Below are 18,538 nucleotides of genomic sequence, written 5' to 3'. Positions count from 1 at the left end.
TGACTCCTTTCATCTGATTAACTCTGTCCCAGCAGCAAGAAGGCTACCAAGGGAGAGATGACGAATCTGAGTGGAGCATATTGGGGGTGGGGGTCAGTGTCGACATAGGGGCATTTTGAAGGGAGGAACAGGGGTTTGTGAGGGCAGGCTGTTAACAAAGAGCAGTTCCTGTGCAGTTGGGGTGCTGAGCGGAAGGCGGTCTTTGTTGCTCAGGATGTGATTAATACGACCTCACCCTTCAATTTTAGAACTTCTAAAATGAGGAAGCTTGCATCAGTTTGGGTCACATAGTTTGCAGCCTTGCGGTGCCTCCTTTCTTCTTTTTATTTACAAAAATTATATGTCATCAAAAAAGTTTGGAAAACAGTAAACTGAAACAAATCTCTCATGATTGTATTACCCTGAGCAGGATCTCTGGTAATACTTTTGTAAGAGTCCGGATTTTTGTTTTGTTTTGCTTCATTTTCTCATGTGCTTTAGATTTCTTTTTCTTTGTAGTTCTGGGAATCAAACCCAGGGCCTTCTGCATGCTGAGCAAAATGCTCTGCCACCTTATAAATGCTGAGCTCCACACTCAGCACCTTTTTAATGTTTATTTTGAGGATTTTGCCAAGTTGCTGAGTTGCCCAAGTTGGGCCTGAACTCATGATCCTCTTGCCTCAGCCTCCCAGAGCCCTGGAATTAGACTTGCATCTCCACACCCAGCCACCTGCTTCCCTGTTGAAGAAACACTAGAAAACATGTTTTATATAGCGTCTGAATCAGATATTTTGCTTAGCATTACTTCATATTCCTTTTCCCTCTGTGCCTACCATCTGGATGTCAATTGTGATTTATGCATAATTTCATTCTTCTGGTATTCCATAGTTGTTCTCACCATGTCCTCTGCACTGGACAGTTAGAATGCTCCATTGTCTATTCCATGCCCAGGGGTAATTACCAAGACTGGCCTACACCATGTTATTGTTACTCACACAAGTTTTTAAAGTGACTTCATTCTGTTGAGTTTTGCTTCTCTCAACCAATATTGTGCATTTTTCTCCGAGTTCCTTTTTTCCTGTTTTGTGTTTGCTCATTTTGAGGAGTTAATGAAGGAACATGTGGTCATTCATCTCGGTTTAGCTGCTTTCCTTATTGCTGGGACAAAATACCAGACACACACAAGGTGAAGGAAGAGAGGTTTATTTTAGCCTACAGTTTATAGAGGTTTCAGTCCATAGTTAACTGGCTGTAAGGTAGGGCAGCACAACAATCCATGACAGGGCAGGCAGAGGCAGGAAGCAGTGAGCCTCCCTTTCCCTTTTTATTCCATCCAGGCTACAAGCCTATTGGCTGGTGCACCCACACCCAAGGTGGGCCGCCTTATTATCCATACCCAGAACTGCACTAAACCAGTCAGTATAATTATTCACAGCCTTAATCCAATATCACATGCCTTAGATCCAGCCACTTCCCAAAAGCCCCACCTGTGGGTGCATCGGCTTTGAGGGAAGGTCTAGACATAAGCGGTAACACCGCTCAGGGGTGAGCATGTTTGTCTGTCTGTCCTCAGTGGTGAAAGTGGTGCTGGAAAGACGGTTGCTGCGAAGTACATCATGAGCTACGTCTCCCGGGTATCAGGAGGAGGCCCCAAAGTCCAGGTAAGCTGCCACTGACCTGTGTGAGAGAACTTGCATTTGCTATTTGTCTGTCTATCTGTGCATTTATTTATTTTCCATTTGCTATTTAAAAATGAATTTTTCACTGGATGTGATGGCTCATACCTGTAATCCCAGCACTCGGGAGGCTGAGGCAGGAGGATCCTTGTGAGTTTGAGACCAGCATAGGCTACAGAGTGAGCTCAAGGCCAGCCTGAACTACATAGCGAGACCCTGTCTCAAAAAGAAAAAATAAATAAATAATGTTGTCCCCATAATTATTAGAGAAATGCAGATTAAAACTGGGAATTAGTTTTACCTATTATATGAATAAAATCCTGTAAAAGTGTGTTTTTTTCCCCCTTGTAGTGTTTTAAAAGCTCTGGACAGAGGGACATAGTCATTCTCGTATATCAGTGGTAGGTTCGTGAACTTTATGCAAAGTCTATCAAATTTATGCAATGCACCGTTTGGCTCAGCAGTTCTGCTAAGATCATTTTATCAATCAATTGATTGGAGACAGAATCTTACTAAGTTGCCTAGGCTGACTTCAAATTTTGCTCTCCCGCCTCAGCCTCCCAAATAGCTAGGATTACAGGCATGTGCCACTGCACTCAGTTTTTGTTTTTTTTGTTTTTTTTTTTTTTTTTTTTTTTTGTCTTTTTTCGGTACTGGGGATTGAACTCACGACCCCCTGCTTGCAAGGCAGGTGCTTATGCTGCTGAGCTAAACCCCCAGCCCCTGCACTCAGTTTTTAATGTATCCTTCAGAGATGCTGAAGTGTATGCAAAACTCCACATTTATAAAGTTATTTGTCGCCTTTTTTGGTAATGGAAAAGACTGTAAATAAATGTTTGTTTGGTGAAATAGATTGTATATTATAGAATGAAATATCGCACCATCTTATAAAGAGACTTCCTGACTGATGTGAAATGACCTTGAGATACATTATTAACTACAAAAAGCAGTTTGGAACATGGCATGGAATATAATGTCGTGTATCTTTATTTGGCTGGCAGCCTGCTGCATGTCCCTGTGACCACGACTGTCGTAGAGTAGGAAGCTGGGGGAGGGGGAGGGGCTTCTTAGTCACCCTGTAAATACTTTGGTTGTAGATTATGTAAATAAATTGTCAGTGGAACAAATTCATAATTGTTGAAAGAAAGAAATGGAAAAGAAGAAGGAAGAGAAGATTGGCAGTTGAAAGGACACAGGAGAAAAAGGAGACAGCCCAGAGACTGAGGATTCCCAACAGTGAAAAGATAAGAACAGGAATCAAGAGCTGGGCGTGGTGGCGCATGCCTGTGCTCCCAGCACTCGGGAGGCTGAGGCAGGAGGATTGCCGCAAGTCTGAGGGCAACCTGGGCTACAAAGTGAGCGCAAAAGAAAAAAAATAAAAGGAATCAAGACAGGGAAAGACACCCCAGGGTCGGGAAGTGAGGTGCCAGGTGGATCCTTGATGTGGTCTCAGGTTCAACATTTTGGCAGCAGGAGCACCTCCCACAGCAGATTATAAGCCCCTCCCCTTCCTGAAGGCTGGGTGCTGGTGACAGGGTTAGGGGCCTAGATAAACCCATGACGCTCCTTGCTGCACTTCAGGCAGGTGCTATTCATGCTCTATGGTAGAATAACTCTAAAAATTAATATTAAAAAATCAGAATCCTTTAGTAAGAAATGTTATTACCAAGGTCAGTTGTAGACTTTTAAAAGGAATTTATAGTCCTCTTTATTTTAGGCTCTGTCTACTAATTAAATAGTGCTGTTATAGTATGGTAGATGAGAAAGTTTCATTAGAGAAGGGAAAAGCTGGGCATGGGAGCTTTTTGTTTTTTCTTTTTAAGACAAGAGTCTCACTATGCAGTTCAGGCTGGCCTTGAGCTCACTTTGTAGCCCAGGCTGGCCTTGAATTTGCAGAGATCCTCCTGCCTCAGCCTCCCTAGTGCTAAGATTATAGGTATGTGCTACCACTCTGGCACAGGCATAGGACCTTGTAATCTCAGCACTGTAGGAGGCTGAGACAAGAGGATTGTAAGTTTGAGACCAGCCTGAACAACTTCACAACTTAGCCCCTATTTTCAAATGTAAAAAGTTTTAAAAGTCTGTTTGGTGTAGCTCAGTGTAAAGGCCCGGAATTCAGTCCTCAGTGTTGTCAATAATGATGATGATGATGATGATGATGATGATGATGATGATGATGATGATGTAATAATAATAAAAGGAGGTGTGAGAAGAGATGGAAAAACTTCTCTTCCTGAGAGACACTGAGAATTAACTGGCATAGACACACTGGCCAGCAAAGAAGAGATACAAAGGATCTTAGTGAATACCCGTAACTCCAAACTCATTTGACAAAAAGAGCAAAGTTTCTGTTCAAAGGAGCAGAGGGAAGCCGGCACAGAGCTCACCTGCCCGTGGTGGGGCAGGGCCAAGGAGCCAGCTGTCACTCCATCCATCTCTAGTTAGTGCCTTCGTCCAGCCCAGCCTGCCATCTCCTGGGACCAGTGGCCACACTGCAGACGGTTGATGTTGATTCTTCTCTTCCTGTTTTCCTTTGAGGACAGTGATACAGAGCTCTTGGCTTCGAATTAGTCGGTAGCTCAAGAGCACACGCCAGACAAGTTGTTATTTCTGGAGCCTATGTGACCGTAACATGTGAATAATTACGAGTACAGAGTGACTCATAGCTGAGAGGCCTCTCCCGCCTCAAGTCCTCTGTGGGGCTGTCTCTGGCCGCCGTGTGCTTTGCACACTTTCAGGGCCAGCGTGGAATAACAGTGTTTGAGAACTGAAGCCTCCCCTGCAGTATGCCTGTATTCTTGGTGCAGACCATGCTGATAAATCCAGCGCCACCAAAGGGGAACTGGTTAGAGATATGGATTCGTGGGCCCCACTCCAGGCCCTACAGCCACATCTACATTTGAACAAGATTCCAGGTGATTCAAGCACATTAAGTTTGAGAAGCACCAAGTTATGTTTCCATGGCCTTGTTGGAGAGTGAGGGGGAACAGACTGATTTCCCACACCGTAACGTCTGTTTATGGTGCAGCGGGGGGAATAGTGCTTCTCCTTGTTATGGCTGTGTCTAGCTGTCCCCCACAGCCTCAATCCATATAGATGGGGCTTTTTCAGAGGTGGCTGGATCTGGACTGTGTGATTGATTCATGGTACAATGCTAGGATTAAGGGTAGGTGGTTACTAAATCAGCTGACTGACTGGTTTGGCACCACCCTATTCCCAGTAACCTGGGTGTAGTATAAGGGACAGAAAGGATTGTCTTGTCTCTTGCTTGCTTCGCTACCTTCTGCCGCCAAAACTTTCTCTCCTGCTATGTTGTGTGCTATGTCTGCCGTGGAGTCAGCCAATTATAGGCTGAAATTTCTGTGAACTGTGAGCTAAATAAACTTTTCCTCCTTAACTTTGGTGTCAGGTATTTTTGTCTTGGCAATGAGAAAAAAATAATGAGAATTTGGTACTGGGATTGGGGATATCGCTGTGACCGTACCTGACGATAGCTTAGAAGCCTTTGGAACTGGCTTGGGGAAGGGAAAGAGTTAGGAAAGGTTTAGAGATGCAGGTTGAAAAGGTGGAGCTGGAATACCTGATTCTGTACTTGACAGGAGATTCTGGTCAGAGCTCAGAAGACCAGAAGGCTGATAGAAAAGATGCCAATAAAGACCAGGCTTGGGAGGTTTCTGTTGGGAAGAAGGACCTCATTGGCTGTTGGACTCCAGCCAGTGTATGCTATACCTTGACTGAATGTTTGCCTGCATTTTGCTCACATCCAGAGACTTTGCCTGAGATTAAGATTAAGGCAGCAGACTAATTAGTCTTACAGAAGAAATCTGAAGGCAGTCTAATTTTGAGGTGGTGGCTCAGCTACTATTGGGAGCTTTTAGCCAGATTTATGTTGAGAATCAAGAGCAAAGAGGCCAACAGAATGATTTAAAACATTGAGAATTTAGCCAGAAAGGAAGCTACATTAAAGTCGTAGCCTGCAAAGATGGCACAGAGTAAAAATTGGTCACTGAAAAGACTAGCAAGAGAAAGCCAAGTATTTCAGAAGAAGATGACAGAAATATGGCCCAAAGGCAGTACAAGAACTAATAGGACCCCAGCCTTTGCAGCCTCAAGATTTGCAAAGGGAAAGACTCTGCTTTGAGAAGAGAGCCCCAGAGCACCATGTTCCAGAACTGTGACAGCCTAGGGAAGTTGCTCCTTGTAACTGGATTCAGAGTGCTCAGGGATCCAGGTACTCAACCCCTACACCTTGGCATCATCCATGTGGCACTAGTTTTAGATACATGCAGAATGCAAGTTTTATAAGGTCAGGAAGGATTCCCCCCAGATTTCAGAAGGCCTTGGAAGCCACGCAGTGTATCCCTGAGAGGTCTGTGTGTGGAGCTGTGAGTATGAAGCCAGAGGTACGGTGGAGACCCCAGAAGTTTGGAGAAGTCAGGAACATGGGTCGTCTGAGAAAAACTGCAAGAAGGGAGCAGAGTGGGCCCAAAAGAGAAGCCATGTTAGCTATAACCACCAGAAGTGCTGTGGGGACACATGCACCCATGCCCTTTGGAATTCACATCTTGCCACAGATGCTGCACATGGAACTATGGGACTTAATGTTTGCCCTGCTGGATGTTGGACTTGCTTTGTTCCCTTTCCTTTGTATCCCGCTGTTTGTAATTTTTCGAATGGAAATGGCTACCTTGTGCCCTTGAATATTGGCTATGGGGTATTGGATATTGAATATGGAATATTGTTTTCATTTGTACAGGAGTTTGCAGCTAAGAGTGTGTCTTACATCGTGGAGGAGTCTTTGGAGTTAGACTTTTCAGCCATGCTAAAACTGTTAGGACTTTGGCAAGTCTTAGAAATGCCTTTTGCGTAAAGGGATGTGCATGAATCTTTGGGGGGACAGGGGCAGAATTTTATGGCTTGTGTCTAGATGTCCCCCCCAAGCCTCATGCAGTCATAGGACTTTTCCAGAGGTGGCTGAATCTAGAGTGTGTGATTCTTTCACGATGCAGTGCTGGGATTGAGGGTCCTAGGATTAAGGGTGGGTGATTACTCAATCAGTCAACTGATTGGTTTGACACTAACCTAATCCCAGTAGCCTGGATAAAATATAAGGGACAGACAAAGGCTTGTCTTGTTCCTGCTTACTTTGCTACTTTCTGCCTGTTATGAACTGTTTCTCCTCTTCGATGCCCCTCTGCCATGCCACCCTGCATTGGAGCCAGCCAGTTGCAGACTAAAACCCCACAAACTCTGAGCTGAATAAATCTTTCCTCCTTTAACTTTGGGTGTCAATTATTTCACCCCAGCAACAAGAGAAAAATAAAAGACCCCTCCCCACTTCTGTGCCCCCCGAAAACACAGAGGTGCAAGGTGGAGCTGCCAGTGTGCAAATCCAGGCTGGCACTTTTGTTTTATACTAGAGATCAATCCTAGGACCTTACACTGAGCTAAAATTCTTAGCCCCTTTTTTGTTTCATTGCAAGATAGCATCTCGTTAAATCACTAAGGAGCCCAGGCTGGGCTCACACTTGGAATCCTCCTGCCTCGGCCTCTGGTAGTACCAAAATTACAGGTGTGCACCTCCATACCTGGCTCTGCCAGGCCCGTTTGTAGACCCTGATTTGCTGATGACCCCCTGGCTCCCAGGATCCTGCATCAAGCCATGTGGGAGACCCAGTCACACAACCCAATCTGTGGCTGTGAAAGAAACAATTCTCTAGAAGCCCCCAGGGACACCTCTTGGGGTTTCACCCTCCTGTGTTTGGGGAGAGTTTGTCCAATCCTTCTGACCCTTCTCTTTGCTGTGACAGCACGTGAAGGACATCATCCTGCAGTCCAACCCGCTGTTGGAGGCCTTCGGGAATGCCAAGACCGTGCGCAACAACAACTCTAGCCGATTCGTAAGTGCCTCTTACCACCGGCGTGGGCTTCCTGGGTGTCCATCCTGCACCCCAGAGCAGGTGGGAGTGGTTCCTGAATCCTCAGGAGATTGAGTGTCAGTCTTCTTTTTTCCTAGCAGCGTGCTCTCGATCTTCAATTTGTCCTTTGAGGGAGGTGTTATTTTTGAACTCCAAGATGCACATGGCATCATTCCAAAACTACTTGCCCCCTCAAATCCCCTTAGTAAGGCAAAGAAAAGTTGCTGGAAGTGGCAGCTTTGATCCTTTGGACTTGGCTGTTCGCCGGAGCAGAGAGGCACAGAAATGAGCCTACCAGATCAGCGCCCCAAAAATGGGCACTGTCTGCATGATCACACACCAATGACACTGCCCAGGTGACAGGGCTGAACCCACAGGGCCTCCCAGCTGACTGTCCTGCCCAAGGGGACAGGAATGCCCCCTAGTTCACCAGTTTTCTGTCCAGGCAAGGCAGAGTGGAAAACAGGCAAAGATGAGTAGGAAAATAGTCCCTTGACAAAAACGCACAGTTCCAGAGAAGCACACGCTCACCCTTGGGCTTTTATAGATTTCACATCTGACTTCCACCGTAGATTACGGCGGGCACTGCCACATGCAAGAAGCCATCTGTGAGGCTGATCCGTGGCCATTTTTAAATAGGAATTTCTCTGGCTCTGTGTTTCAGAAGAAGCCTCCATTCTGGGAGGGGTAACTCTGCTCTCTGGGGCCGATCGCCCTCCCCTAGACAGGTGCCATCGGGCTGCCCCCACCTCACTGTCCTTGTCCCCAGGGTCATTTGTATCATTTATTCATTTGTTCCTCTTACATGTTTCAGTTCAGTGCCTGGTTGTTTCCTCTTGAAGTTTCTAGGCAGTGAAATAACGAAAATGTGGCTCATTTTCCACTTGACCTTCTTCCCTAATTGTCCTTGTAAATCTGCCTTGTAAAGATAGACTCATTCAGATCTAAACCTCTAAGGCTGGGGCTGTAATTCAGTGGCGAGTTCAATTCCTGGTACCAAAGGGGAAAGAAGACAAATTTAACCCGCTAGCTGCCTCTCTACCTTTCTTGAAGTGCAGAAAGCTTACCAAATAAATTGTTCTTTGTCCTCAGAGGATATTTCAGTCAATTTTCTATAAATAATAGAAGCCTCAGCATTATTATTTATCTGATAACAAGGTTTCATACAACCCTAATGGAAAGGTAGAAAGCAGGACAGAGAGGCAGTTCAGACTTTTTCATTCAGTCTCTCTCTCTCTCTCTCTCTCTCTCTCTCTCTCTGCCAGATATGATGGCATCATACCCAATAATAATGAGAAAAGTGTAGATTAAAAAAATATCATTTTGTCTCTCAGATGGGCAAGCATTAAGGAGATTGATAATAACCAAGGTGCTACTCAGCTGAAGACACATTTTCCCCGAAGAGCAATTTGACAGCTTCTGGGGAACGGGGTGGGGTTTTCTGCAGATCAAACCCAGGAACTCACGTGCACTAAACATGGGCTCCACCCTGTGCTGCACCCTCAGCCTTCAGTATTTTTATTAAAATTTAAAGTGTTTCTTGTTTTTGACCCAACAATATTTTTTAGGACAAATTCTCTAAGTTTCTAGTTGGATAACAACTTATTTAAAAAGATAGCTGTAACATATTATTAAGTTTTTTTTTTAAAGCTGTAGTACAATATTTGCAGTTTATTTTAAACTACATATAATTATGTAAGATGTAACTAAGGTGTATAAATCAAGATATACTGTTATAGTGATTATTTGGCATGAGGATATGGAAATGACCTCAAAGGTAATTTTACTTTTTAAAAAATGTGTTAATCATAAAAATTTATTTATAATTTTACATTTTATAACCCCTTTTCAAATGTTAAAGCTATGAAATATTTGATGCAATATTTTGAAATAATACAATGTATACCTGTTTCCCTAGCACTCAGGTTTAATATATAAAACAGTTACCTAGATTTGAAGCTGCTTTCCATTTAATTATCAAATTGCAACACTGTATTCTTTTTCTGAATTTGCCTGTCTTTCCCTCCTTGCTGCTGTGTTGAATTTCCACATCTCTTGATAGGAGTTTTAGCTTGTATGTGACGGTCAGAACTGGGCCTACACGCTGTATTGTGTGAGAGCAGTAGTTCTCAATCTGGCTGCCTGTAAGATTCCCTGGGCTTTTTCAAAGCCCTACAGGTCTGACCAAGGATCCCTCAAGGTTCTGAATGGCTTTGTTCTGGGTGGACATAAATCCCCACCACTAACAGGGCTCCAGAGTCTGCCCCTTGTCTCCCCTGCTATTCCTAGGTCTGCGTCTTGTTTGGTTTCATTTCCCCCAATGGAGAAGGAGCTGAGCTGTTCCTTCCAGCGCACATCAGAGCAAGACAGCAAGACAGCGACTTGTATCCCCATAAGACGCTGCCCGCCCCCGGACAGCGAGGTTTCTGTAGCACTGCTGTCCTTCAGGATGGTGGGCCCTGGTGGCCTTCTGTCGTGCCCAAGGGAGTTTATTTTGTGGGGCATGAGGTGGAGATGTCAGGTAACAAAACAGACCTCCAGAGTCTGTCTGCCCAGAAGCCAGCAGCAGAACATGCAGGGTGCTTTTCTTGTCCTTGCTGAGTTTATGGCTCAGTCACCTGCAGCCCCCGGGGGCTGCATCCTGACTCCAGTTGTGTAATATTCAGTGTGAACTCAGTGAGCTGGCCAGACGCCTGGTGTGAAGGCTTCAACTTCTCTACTCCCTAACAAGATCTTCATCATTTATGTCCACTCACTGTCCTGGGCCCCAGGAGCGCTTAAAGAGCCCTAGAAAGAACAAAGTTCTAATGAGGAGATGAAAGTGTCGGTCTGGTAACAGTCCGGGTGCCTTTTCCTCCTCGGTTCCAGGGTTTTGTTTCCTACTAGTGGTCATCCAAGAAGCAGTGTTAGCAATGGCAGGGACACAAATCTCCGGGCCTGTGTAGCTGGACAGGGCTTGACTCACGGCAAAGTGTTAAAAGACAAGCATTTTAAATGTCCAGGAGTAGAAGACACTGACTATTTCTGCTCAGTGCCTTGAAACCACCTCAGACAGAGGACCCCGCAAGGGGCCTGTTGTAGGATGGAGGGGGCCCTGTGATCTCCACACACTGCTTCCTACTTCTCCACTTCTCATCCAGTCGGCAGGTGGCCTGGAGGAGAGGTGGGCATGGTTAACAGCAGGAGTCCTTATTTAATCCTTATTTAGTGGGACTGGAACCACTGGCTGTCTCTCTCCTTGTGGAATCATGTGATCGCACAAAAACTTGGGTTATTGTTGAACTGGGAAAAATGAGGAAGTTAGATCACAATTGGTAATAATTCAGAATGTGTCTTTCATTAATGAATTTCCTTGAATTATATTCCCCATTCAAAGGCAGTTGGGGGCATTATGTTTTTGTTTACCAACCACTAATGGAAATCCCTAACTCTCTTGCAGGGAAAATACTTTGAAATCCAGTTCAGTCCAGGTGGGGAACCTGATGGCGGAAAGATCTCCAACTTCCTTCTGGAAAAGTCTAGGGTGGTGATGAGGAACCCAGGAGAGCGGAGTTTTCACATATTTTACCAGGTTTTCCTTTTTTTTTTTTTTTTTTTCTTTCCCATTAGATACTATTCTGTGGGGGATTTTTTAATGCTTTTTGACAGAAAAAGTTTTATTTTGGAGTACTGGGAATCAAACTCAGGACCTTACACTTGCCAAGCAGGTGCAAGCCAAGGAGACTCCCTGCACTGCAGGGGAATACATCCTGGTTGGAATGACAGCCTCCCCCCTGGAAGTTAAATAATCATGACTTACTTCAAAGCAAAAGGAACATTTGAGTCTTTGCCACAAAGGAATTTATGTGGAGAGATCAGGGAGGAAGATTGTAAAGAGACCGTGCTTCGGGTAGGGACCGAGGGGGCCATTAGTCTGGGGTCCATACGACAGCAGGCATCAGCACAGATGAACAGTTGCAGGGAGGACTGAAGCAGTTAGGGCAGTGCTGAGGAACCTTGTAGACTTTCAGCGACACCAACAACCCGCTGTGACACATGTGCAGTAGTTTACCACCCCTGACGTAGGTCCTTCACACCAGCCCAGCGAGCATCCACTCAGAAGCCGGGGGAGTTTGGGATCGAGCGACCTGCCGGGTGCCGTAGAAGTGTATTCCAGGCTGTAGCAACCATCCCATTCAGCTATCTAAAAACTATTTTAAGTACTTAAAAAACATATTCAGCTTTTTAATGTTTGGGTTTATTTATGGATATTTTCATATCAGAGATCCATGTTAGAATTTCCTAGAAGATTGACCTGGCGGCTGTTTCTGTTCGATTTGGTTTCCAGTTTGAAAACTACTGGATTAATGGGATATTGAATAGTGGAAGTAGCTCATGTCCAGTCTTTTCAAGCATACAGACATCTCCAATGACACCAGTTAACTCTTTTAGTTAATATCTGTTGGTTGAAAGTACATATATGATAGAAAGCTTCTGTGAGTTCAGTAATGCTTTAAATTGTTTCAATCAAAGCAAAGATATGAATGAATGAAATCAGTTGTGTGTATCAAACATTTACTGAACAGCAGACAGAAGTATCAAGTGGATGGCAAGGTCCTTATTAAGTAAATTCCGGGAGTCCTGGGCTTGCAGGTCAGGAGCCAGCAGTGTGGAGAGGAAGCTGCTCCCGGTGTGGGACCTGGGCTGTCTCCATGTGCAGGATGAGGAGCAGGAGCAGCTGTGAGGAAGAAGCCTTGCATCCTGCCATGTGCCCAAGGCCAGGGGCAGCTTCAGGGGACCAGATCAAACGTGCCAAGCTTCAGGGGAAAGGGGTGGCTGGGCATCTGGGATCGGGGCCCTGAGGGCGGCTGGATTTAGATGCTGGAATGTAGGGAAAGGGGAAGGTGAAGGCGTTCAGTCGTGATGAGGAAGTAGACGTGGGGCTTGAAGAGTTCAGGATCAAAGCTCAGCTTTTCCCGAAGGCAGGCGGCAGCCTGGCTGCAGGTGAAAGAGTCAGAGGAAAGAACTCTGAAGACGCGAAGGAGAGGGACCACGTGAGGGAGGAACTCTTTTAGATGAAAAAGAGACCAAAGGAGGAGTGGTGTGAAATGATTTTCTGTAGAAGAGAGGAAAGGCGAGGGAGCCTGATGTCCCAGGGTGACCTAGAACTCCAGGTAATGCAGAGGAGACCACCCGTGTGTGGGGGCTGGGCTGTGTCCAGACTGGACGGGGGACCTGGGCGCTGAGAGGGAGCTGCCCAGGGACTGTGCTGGTGACTCAGCGCTGTGGTGTGCGGGAGATGCCTGTTGTGGGCTGTGTCCCTCCCAAACCCTTCTGCGGTGTTAGCCCTGGCAGGAGGATTTACACCACGGGGATTGGCAAACACTGCAGATCAGCCATTCCTCCAGGAGCTGGCCTGGAGCCTCTTCCAGCTTACCATTAGGGCCCTTTCAGAGCTGGAGGCAGGTAGCAGGATTAAGACCAAGAACAAGGGACAGGTGTTGGGCAGTAGGCTTCAGGGTACCAGGGAGCCCGACCCACAGCAGTTTGCGGATGCACTCCCTGTGGTGATCTACAAGGAGCAGCCAGCTGCACTTTGAAAGCTCTCATTCTCCTTCAGCTGGGCAGGAGCTCAGCAGGTGTGGTGTTTTTCTTTTCAGAGGGCTCACAGGTGCCCCAGTTCACTTCCTGTCACCGGACAAGAGAAAACCCTTGGGCCTTGTAGGTCTTATAAGAATCAGGATTTGCAGAAATGACTTGGGGCCACCGGAAGTAGAGTGGACATTCACAAGCCACTTCCTTTGTTTGAGGCTAGGCCCCCAGGATTCTAGAAAACAGGGCTTAGAAGCCCTCCCCGCAGATGACTGTGGGTGCTGCGGTTCTGACTCCAGCTCCATTGTGTTCTGTTGCTACAGCTGATTGAGGGGGCCTCTGCCGAGCAGAAGAACAGCCTTGGCATCACCAGCATGGACTATTACTACTACCTGAGCCTCTCCGGCTCCTACAAGGTTGATGACATTGATGACAAGCGGGAGTTCCAGGAAACCCTGGTGAGTGCCAGCACTGGGCCAGGCAGTGTTCGCTACTTACTCAGGCTGGACTCGAGTTTCCATTCTCCTGCCTCAGCCTCCCAAATAACTGGGATGATAGGCAGGTACCACCAAGTCCAGCTTAATCGGCCGTAACAATGTTAGAACACTGAAGTCTTTTTTCTGCCCCTTTCATCTCTTTGCTTGTTTTCCACCTGGACATTTCCAGGTTAGAGGACAGTCCTGTAGCTTTATGCTGTTCAAATTTTATGTCTGTCACTGTACAAACTGTGAAACCAGCCAGGTAATTGAGCACTTGCATCCGGAGGCAACAATTCAGATGGGTCTGCATGGGTCTTGGGGAGGTCATCGAGCCTTAAAGGGCTGCATTGGCTCAGTCTTTTGAGGGAGCCACAGCCAGGCTCTCTCCTCTGCCCAGGTCCAGGCCTGTGGGGACATGTCAGTGTGAGGGGAGCTATTTGCAATCTCAAGGGACAGGATGTTCAGACAGCGTCTGGATCCCTGGACTGCTCCACCTCAAAGGCACCAGGAGAGTCTGAATATGCAACAGGGGCCCATACCCTGGTCCAGGGGCCTCTGTCCTGCGTCAGGATACAGAGATGCAAGACTCAGACTTTTCAGCTGCTTTTATCAAATTTACTAATGCTCAGAAGCTTGGCTTTCTAATGGCACAGTGGTCAGTGACCACACTGGACAAGAACTGCCCACTGCTGTGCAAACCATGCCACACACACCGTGACACTCCAACTCAGGCTGTGCTCGGCTGCTTTACTGTGGGCTCCGAGGCTGCTCACCGCAGTGGCCGGATAACCAAAATCTGTCTTCCAGCACGCCATGAATGTGATTGGCATCTTTGCAGAAGAGCAGACACTGGTGCTGCAGATCGTGGCCGGGATTCTCCACCTGGGTAACATCAGCTTCAAGGAAGTGGGCAACTACGCAGGCGTGGAAAGCGAAGAGTGTGCGTAGATGGGCCCTGCTGGGTGGGGGCTGGGAGGAGGGCATGGGTTTCCCCTCTAGTTACCGTGGAAGCTGGTCAGCCCTCAGCCTGGTGTGGAGGTCAGGGGGGGGTCCAGGGAAGAGGTGGAAAGTCTCACTTGTCCTGCTGTGACAGAGCAACGTGGGCTTAGAAAAGAAGGGACCTTTTCTGTGCACCTGCCTCTTTCCATCACCAGCCTCTCTCTCAGCTCCCCCCAAACGTGCTCGGTGACATTCATTACCAAGTATAGAGGCATCTAGAGAAATCTTGAGTGGAGGGTTAGGGACAAAGACATAATAATGAAGAGTAATGGTTTAAAAACTCAACGATACATCTCTGCGTGAATCCTTTTTTTTTTTTTTTTTTTTTTTTGTCTTCTTGAGACAGGGTCTCACTATGCAGTCCAGGCTGGCCTTGAACTCACTTTGTAGCCCAGGCTGATCTTGAACTCACAACAATTCTCCTACCTCAGCCTCCCGAGTGCTGGGATTACAGGCGTGAGCCACCACACCCAGCCATGAATCCTTTTCTATGGCTGGTCTTTTTATAAGTGTTCTGTGTTTCCCTAATGGGCCTAGAGAGCAAGCCGTAGAATATACATCTGTGTGGAGAATGCTCCCGTTTTGTTTGTCCCATGGGTTGGGCTGGATGTGACCTCTGAACACAAAGAAAAGTGGGCTTCATACTGTCCAGCTGCGTTTCCTTCAATGACCGCATCTCAGGTGTCCTGATCCTTGCCAAGAACTGAGTGGTCACTTTTGCTCTCTGAGGAGAAATCTGGGTCCCGCTGGCAGAGGCAGTCCAGCTCCCTGTGCCCATCATGATCTACCACAGATGCTCCGTCGTGTGACTTAGCTCCCAGCCGGGCTGCTTTCCGGGCGGTTCTCCGAAGGCCCACGTCCTTTAACCACCCAGGAAGGCGTTTCTTCCTTTCTCAGCATTCTTCCAGGATGACAGATTTAGATACTTGGTAATAAATAGTATCCCACTCATTGCTGACAACGCACTGGGAGTATTTCCATTCCAAATAAGGTACTTTTTAAAAATGTTTTTTTATTTTCTTTTCTCATAAAAAAGGGGAAGTTCTGCTAGCATCTGACGTCTATCTGATAAAGGCAAATTAAGTTTGCCAGGGAAAAGGTAGAAAACAATACACAGAGAGGGTGCCTGTAAAGCCTAGAATTATGGCCTAATAAGCAAGGTAAAATAACAGTGTTTGCAGGCTTCCTAAACTTTATTGTTGACATTTAATGAACTCTCATCAGCATCTGGTGGAACCACTCAGGCGTAACCAGGGTTAAGGGCTCCGGAACAGCTTGGTGTGCAGTAGCAGCCTTCATGGTCTCTGTGCTTAAGGATAAAGTCATGACGCAGACCAGCGAGCGTGCCCTGGGTGTTTGTGCCAAAGGTCTCACTGTTCATTGTCATCCAGAATCAGTAGCCTCTGCAGCCAGTTAAGGCCCAGACTGACCGGCAACAGTTTGTAAAGTTCCCCAGCCAGACCTAGTGGAGCAGCGGGATCCGATGGGGTGGAGCTGGAAGCCAAGGGTACCTGACAGAGCTCTGCACCCCTCTGGTAGTTTTCTTCTATCAGTTCTGTTGTTTCATTCATTTGGCCGTGAAGGAACGTGTCGCCCTAGGTATACTGTGAGTGTCGTTCCTCTCACCCTGGCAATCTGCTTGCTCTCCTCCCCAGCAGTGACCAGGGTTCCCAAGGGTATGCTTTCCAGGCAGCCCCACACATGCATTCTTTCCCCACGTTTGCGGAGTGAGAGTTGGGACACAGTGTTCTACAGTTGCATTTTCATGTAACGTCCTAGCTCCGATTATTTTTTATCAGTTCAGAAGGACTGTCACCCTTCTATAGCTCCATAGCTTTCTGCTGCTTGGCTGCCTTTGGGTTTTTTTCTGACTGTTCCTTTGTTACCAAGTATCTAGACGCTTCCTCATCTTCTGATATTCTGAATGAACCCTAATGAGATGGTTTGGTTATGTCCTCTTGCTTGTATTTGAATATACCTGGAATAAATGTGTAGAAGGAAGGGTTACCCATGTTAGACAGTACCTATCTCTAGCTATTTTGAGTAAGACAGCTAGACTTTTATTTAAAATAGCCATTTATTTAACAAATGGAGATAAAGAATTTCTTTTGTGTTGCTGAGAAGCCAGTCAAACCTCGGCTTAGATAATGTGATAAAGGGGACACTTTGGGAAACCGGTTTTGCTTGAAAGGCATTAAATATCAGACTGATGGACAATAAAAATTCCATTCAAGGAAAGAATACCATTTTAATAACAAAGAGGAATAAAATAGCTAGTGACAGTTCCCTTTTTTGCCCCATGATTAATGGATCACAGATAAGCCTAAGCCATATTTACCTTACCATTTGTTTTTAAATCACAAACAAGGAATTTTGTATTGCTACAGCTTTTCAGTTTCCCTGTCTTCAGAGAGTTCAAATTTAAGTAGAAAAATTAAGCCTCACTTTGCCCTCTCGGAAAATGCAGTAATGCAAACCTGTCTTCGTTAGACTTGCTGAAACATTACTTTCTAGAGGGTGGTTGTTTTATGTGACGCTTTCTACCTAGACTAGATGCTTTCTGATCTTTTTAAATTCATCATTTGTTTCCTTCTGGCTTACCCGGGCACCAGGTTCTGTGGCAGCTCTCACCCTGCTGTGGCATGGGCACTCAGGGAAATGCAAGCAGCCCTGTCATTTTAGCCCCTGGGCAGCCACTGAAGAAAATCTGAGGCCCTAAAGCTGGTGGCTGGAAAGCGTGGGGTGGAGTTTTCCCCACCCAAGTGCTCCATTTCCTCTCTGCTCAGCCTCACGGGCTCCTTCTATGTGCAGCTCTGATCCCTGGCCAGATTCCATGCCTTATTTTTTGAGTACCTGCAGTCCCCGAGCTCTGCCTTCTACTACAGGGCAAGTGTAGGCGGTGGAAGTGTGGCCTGTGTCTTTGGTGGTCTCCAAAGAGGTCTCTATTTTGATTTCTTTTTCTTTTTTTTTTAAATTTTATTTTAAAGAGGAAAAAAACCAACAGAATTTCAAAACAAGATTAATAGGAGGGTAACGATGGTTAATACATTGGTATTGTTATTATTATTATTTTTTTTTACTTTAAAGAGCATAAAACCAAGAAATGGCCTGCATATTGTTATCTTTAGTTACTCAGAGCAGAATAAAACCAATCAGAATAAACCAGTGTAAGTGATACAGGACTTCAAAACACAATGAAATCAACAATGGTTACCACAGTGCCTCTTGTTGTCTTCAAAATAGCTGCAGATACCATCAGACATAGTAAAAACCAATCCAAACAGAATAGAATATAAACAATGAAAACAGAATAATGAATGCAATAAAGGACTTCAAAACAAGCCAATAGTAAGTCCCAAATGGCTACCATAACATATCTTACTGTCTTTGAAGTAGTTGCTCATGCCCACAGATCAAACAAAACAAAACAGAATAAAACCCAACCCACCAAAACAATGAAAGTGATACAGAAAGTCAAAACAAGATATAGGAATCCACAATGGCTACCACCTTCAGAAAGAGACCCTCCCTAGATGCCACACTGCGTACTGCTATACTCTGAATAGATGATCAGACCACCGGCCCTAGGCCTGCAAGGTCGGTGGAACACCAAATACCACAAGCATCCAGCTGCATTCCAGCTTAAGGGCTATCATCACAGCCTGTGTTTCTGCACATCAGCAGGTTGCTTGGGGGTGGGGTAGGGGCCCTCACATGAGCTGGTTCTCAGAGGGGAATTTGCTTCTTGGTGAGGCCTTGTTCTGTCCCCCTCCCCATGGTCCTCCAATGGCCTGCACATTGTTACCTTTAGTTTACTCAGAGTACAAGATATAGGCACTTAATTGTCCAAACAGTATTAGTGCAGGTGTTTCTTTTCAATGAATTAATAGAAATTGGTAGTATAACTATCTTAACT

The 18,538-nt window shown here is 46.0% G+C and overlaps 1 protein-coding gene across 1 annotated transcript in view; it reads left to right on the top strand.

Annotated features, from left to right (window-relative positions):
* Myo1e (myosin IE) overlaps positions 1-18,538 on the top strand; it is a 170,717-nt gene that overhangs the window by 100,591 nt on the left and 51,588 nt on the right. The window contains exons 5-9 of the mRNA XM_013145478.3: positions 1,553-1,640; positions 7,466-7,555; positions 11,013-11,144; positions 13,468-13,602; positions 14,431-14,563. Of these exons, the coding sequence (XP_013000932.1) occupies positions 1,553-1,640; positions 7,466-7,555; positions 11,013-11,144; positions 13,468-13,602; positions 14,431-14,563 (578 nt within the window). The remainder of the gene's footprint in view (positions 1-1,552; positions 1,641-7,465; positions 7,556-11,012; positions 11,145-13,467; positions 13,603-14,430; positions 14,564-18,538) is intronic.

This window comes from Cavia porcellus, unplaced genomic scaffold (genome assembly GCF_034190915.1).
Source record: "Cavia porcellus strain 051 isolate PalLab524CR breed Dunkin Hartley unplaced genomic scaffold, mCavPor4.1 scaffold_38, whole genome shotgun sequence".
NCBI classification, from domain to species: Eukaryota; Metazoa; Chordata; class Mammalia; order Rodentia; family Caviidae; genus Cavia; species Cavia porcellus.
Note: the sequence above shows the minus strand (reverse complement) of the source record. Positions and strands in the feature narration are given on the sequence as shown.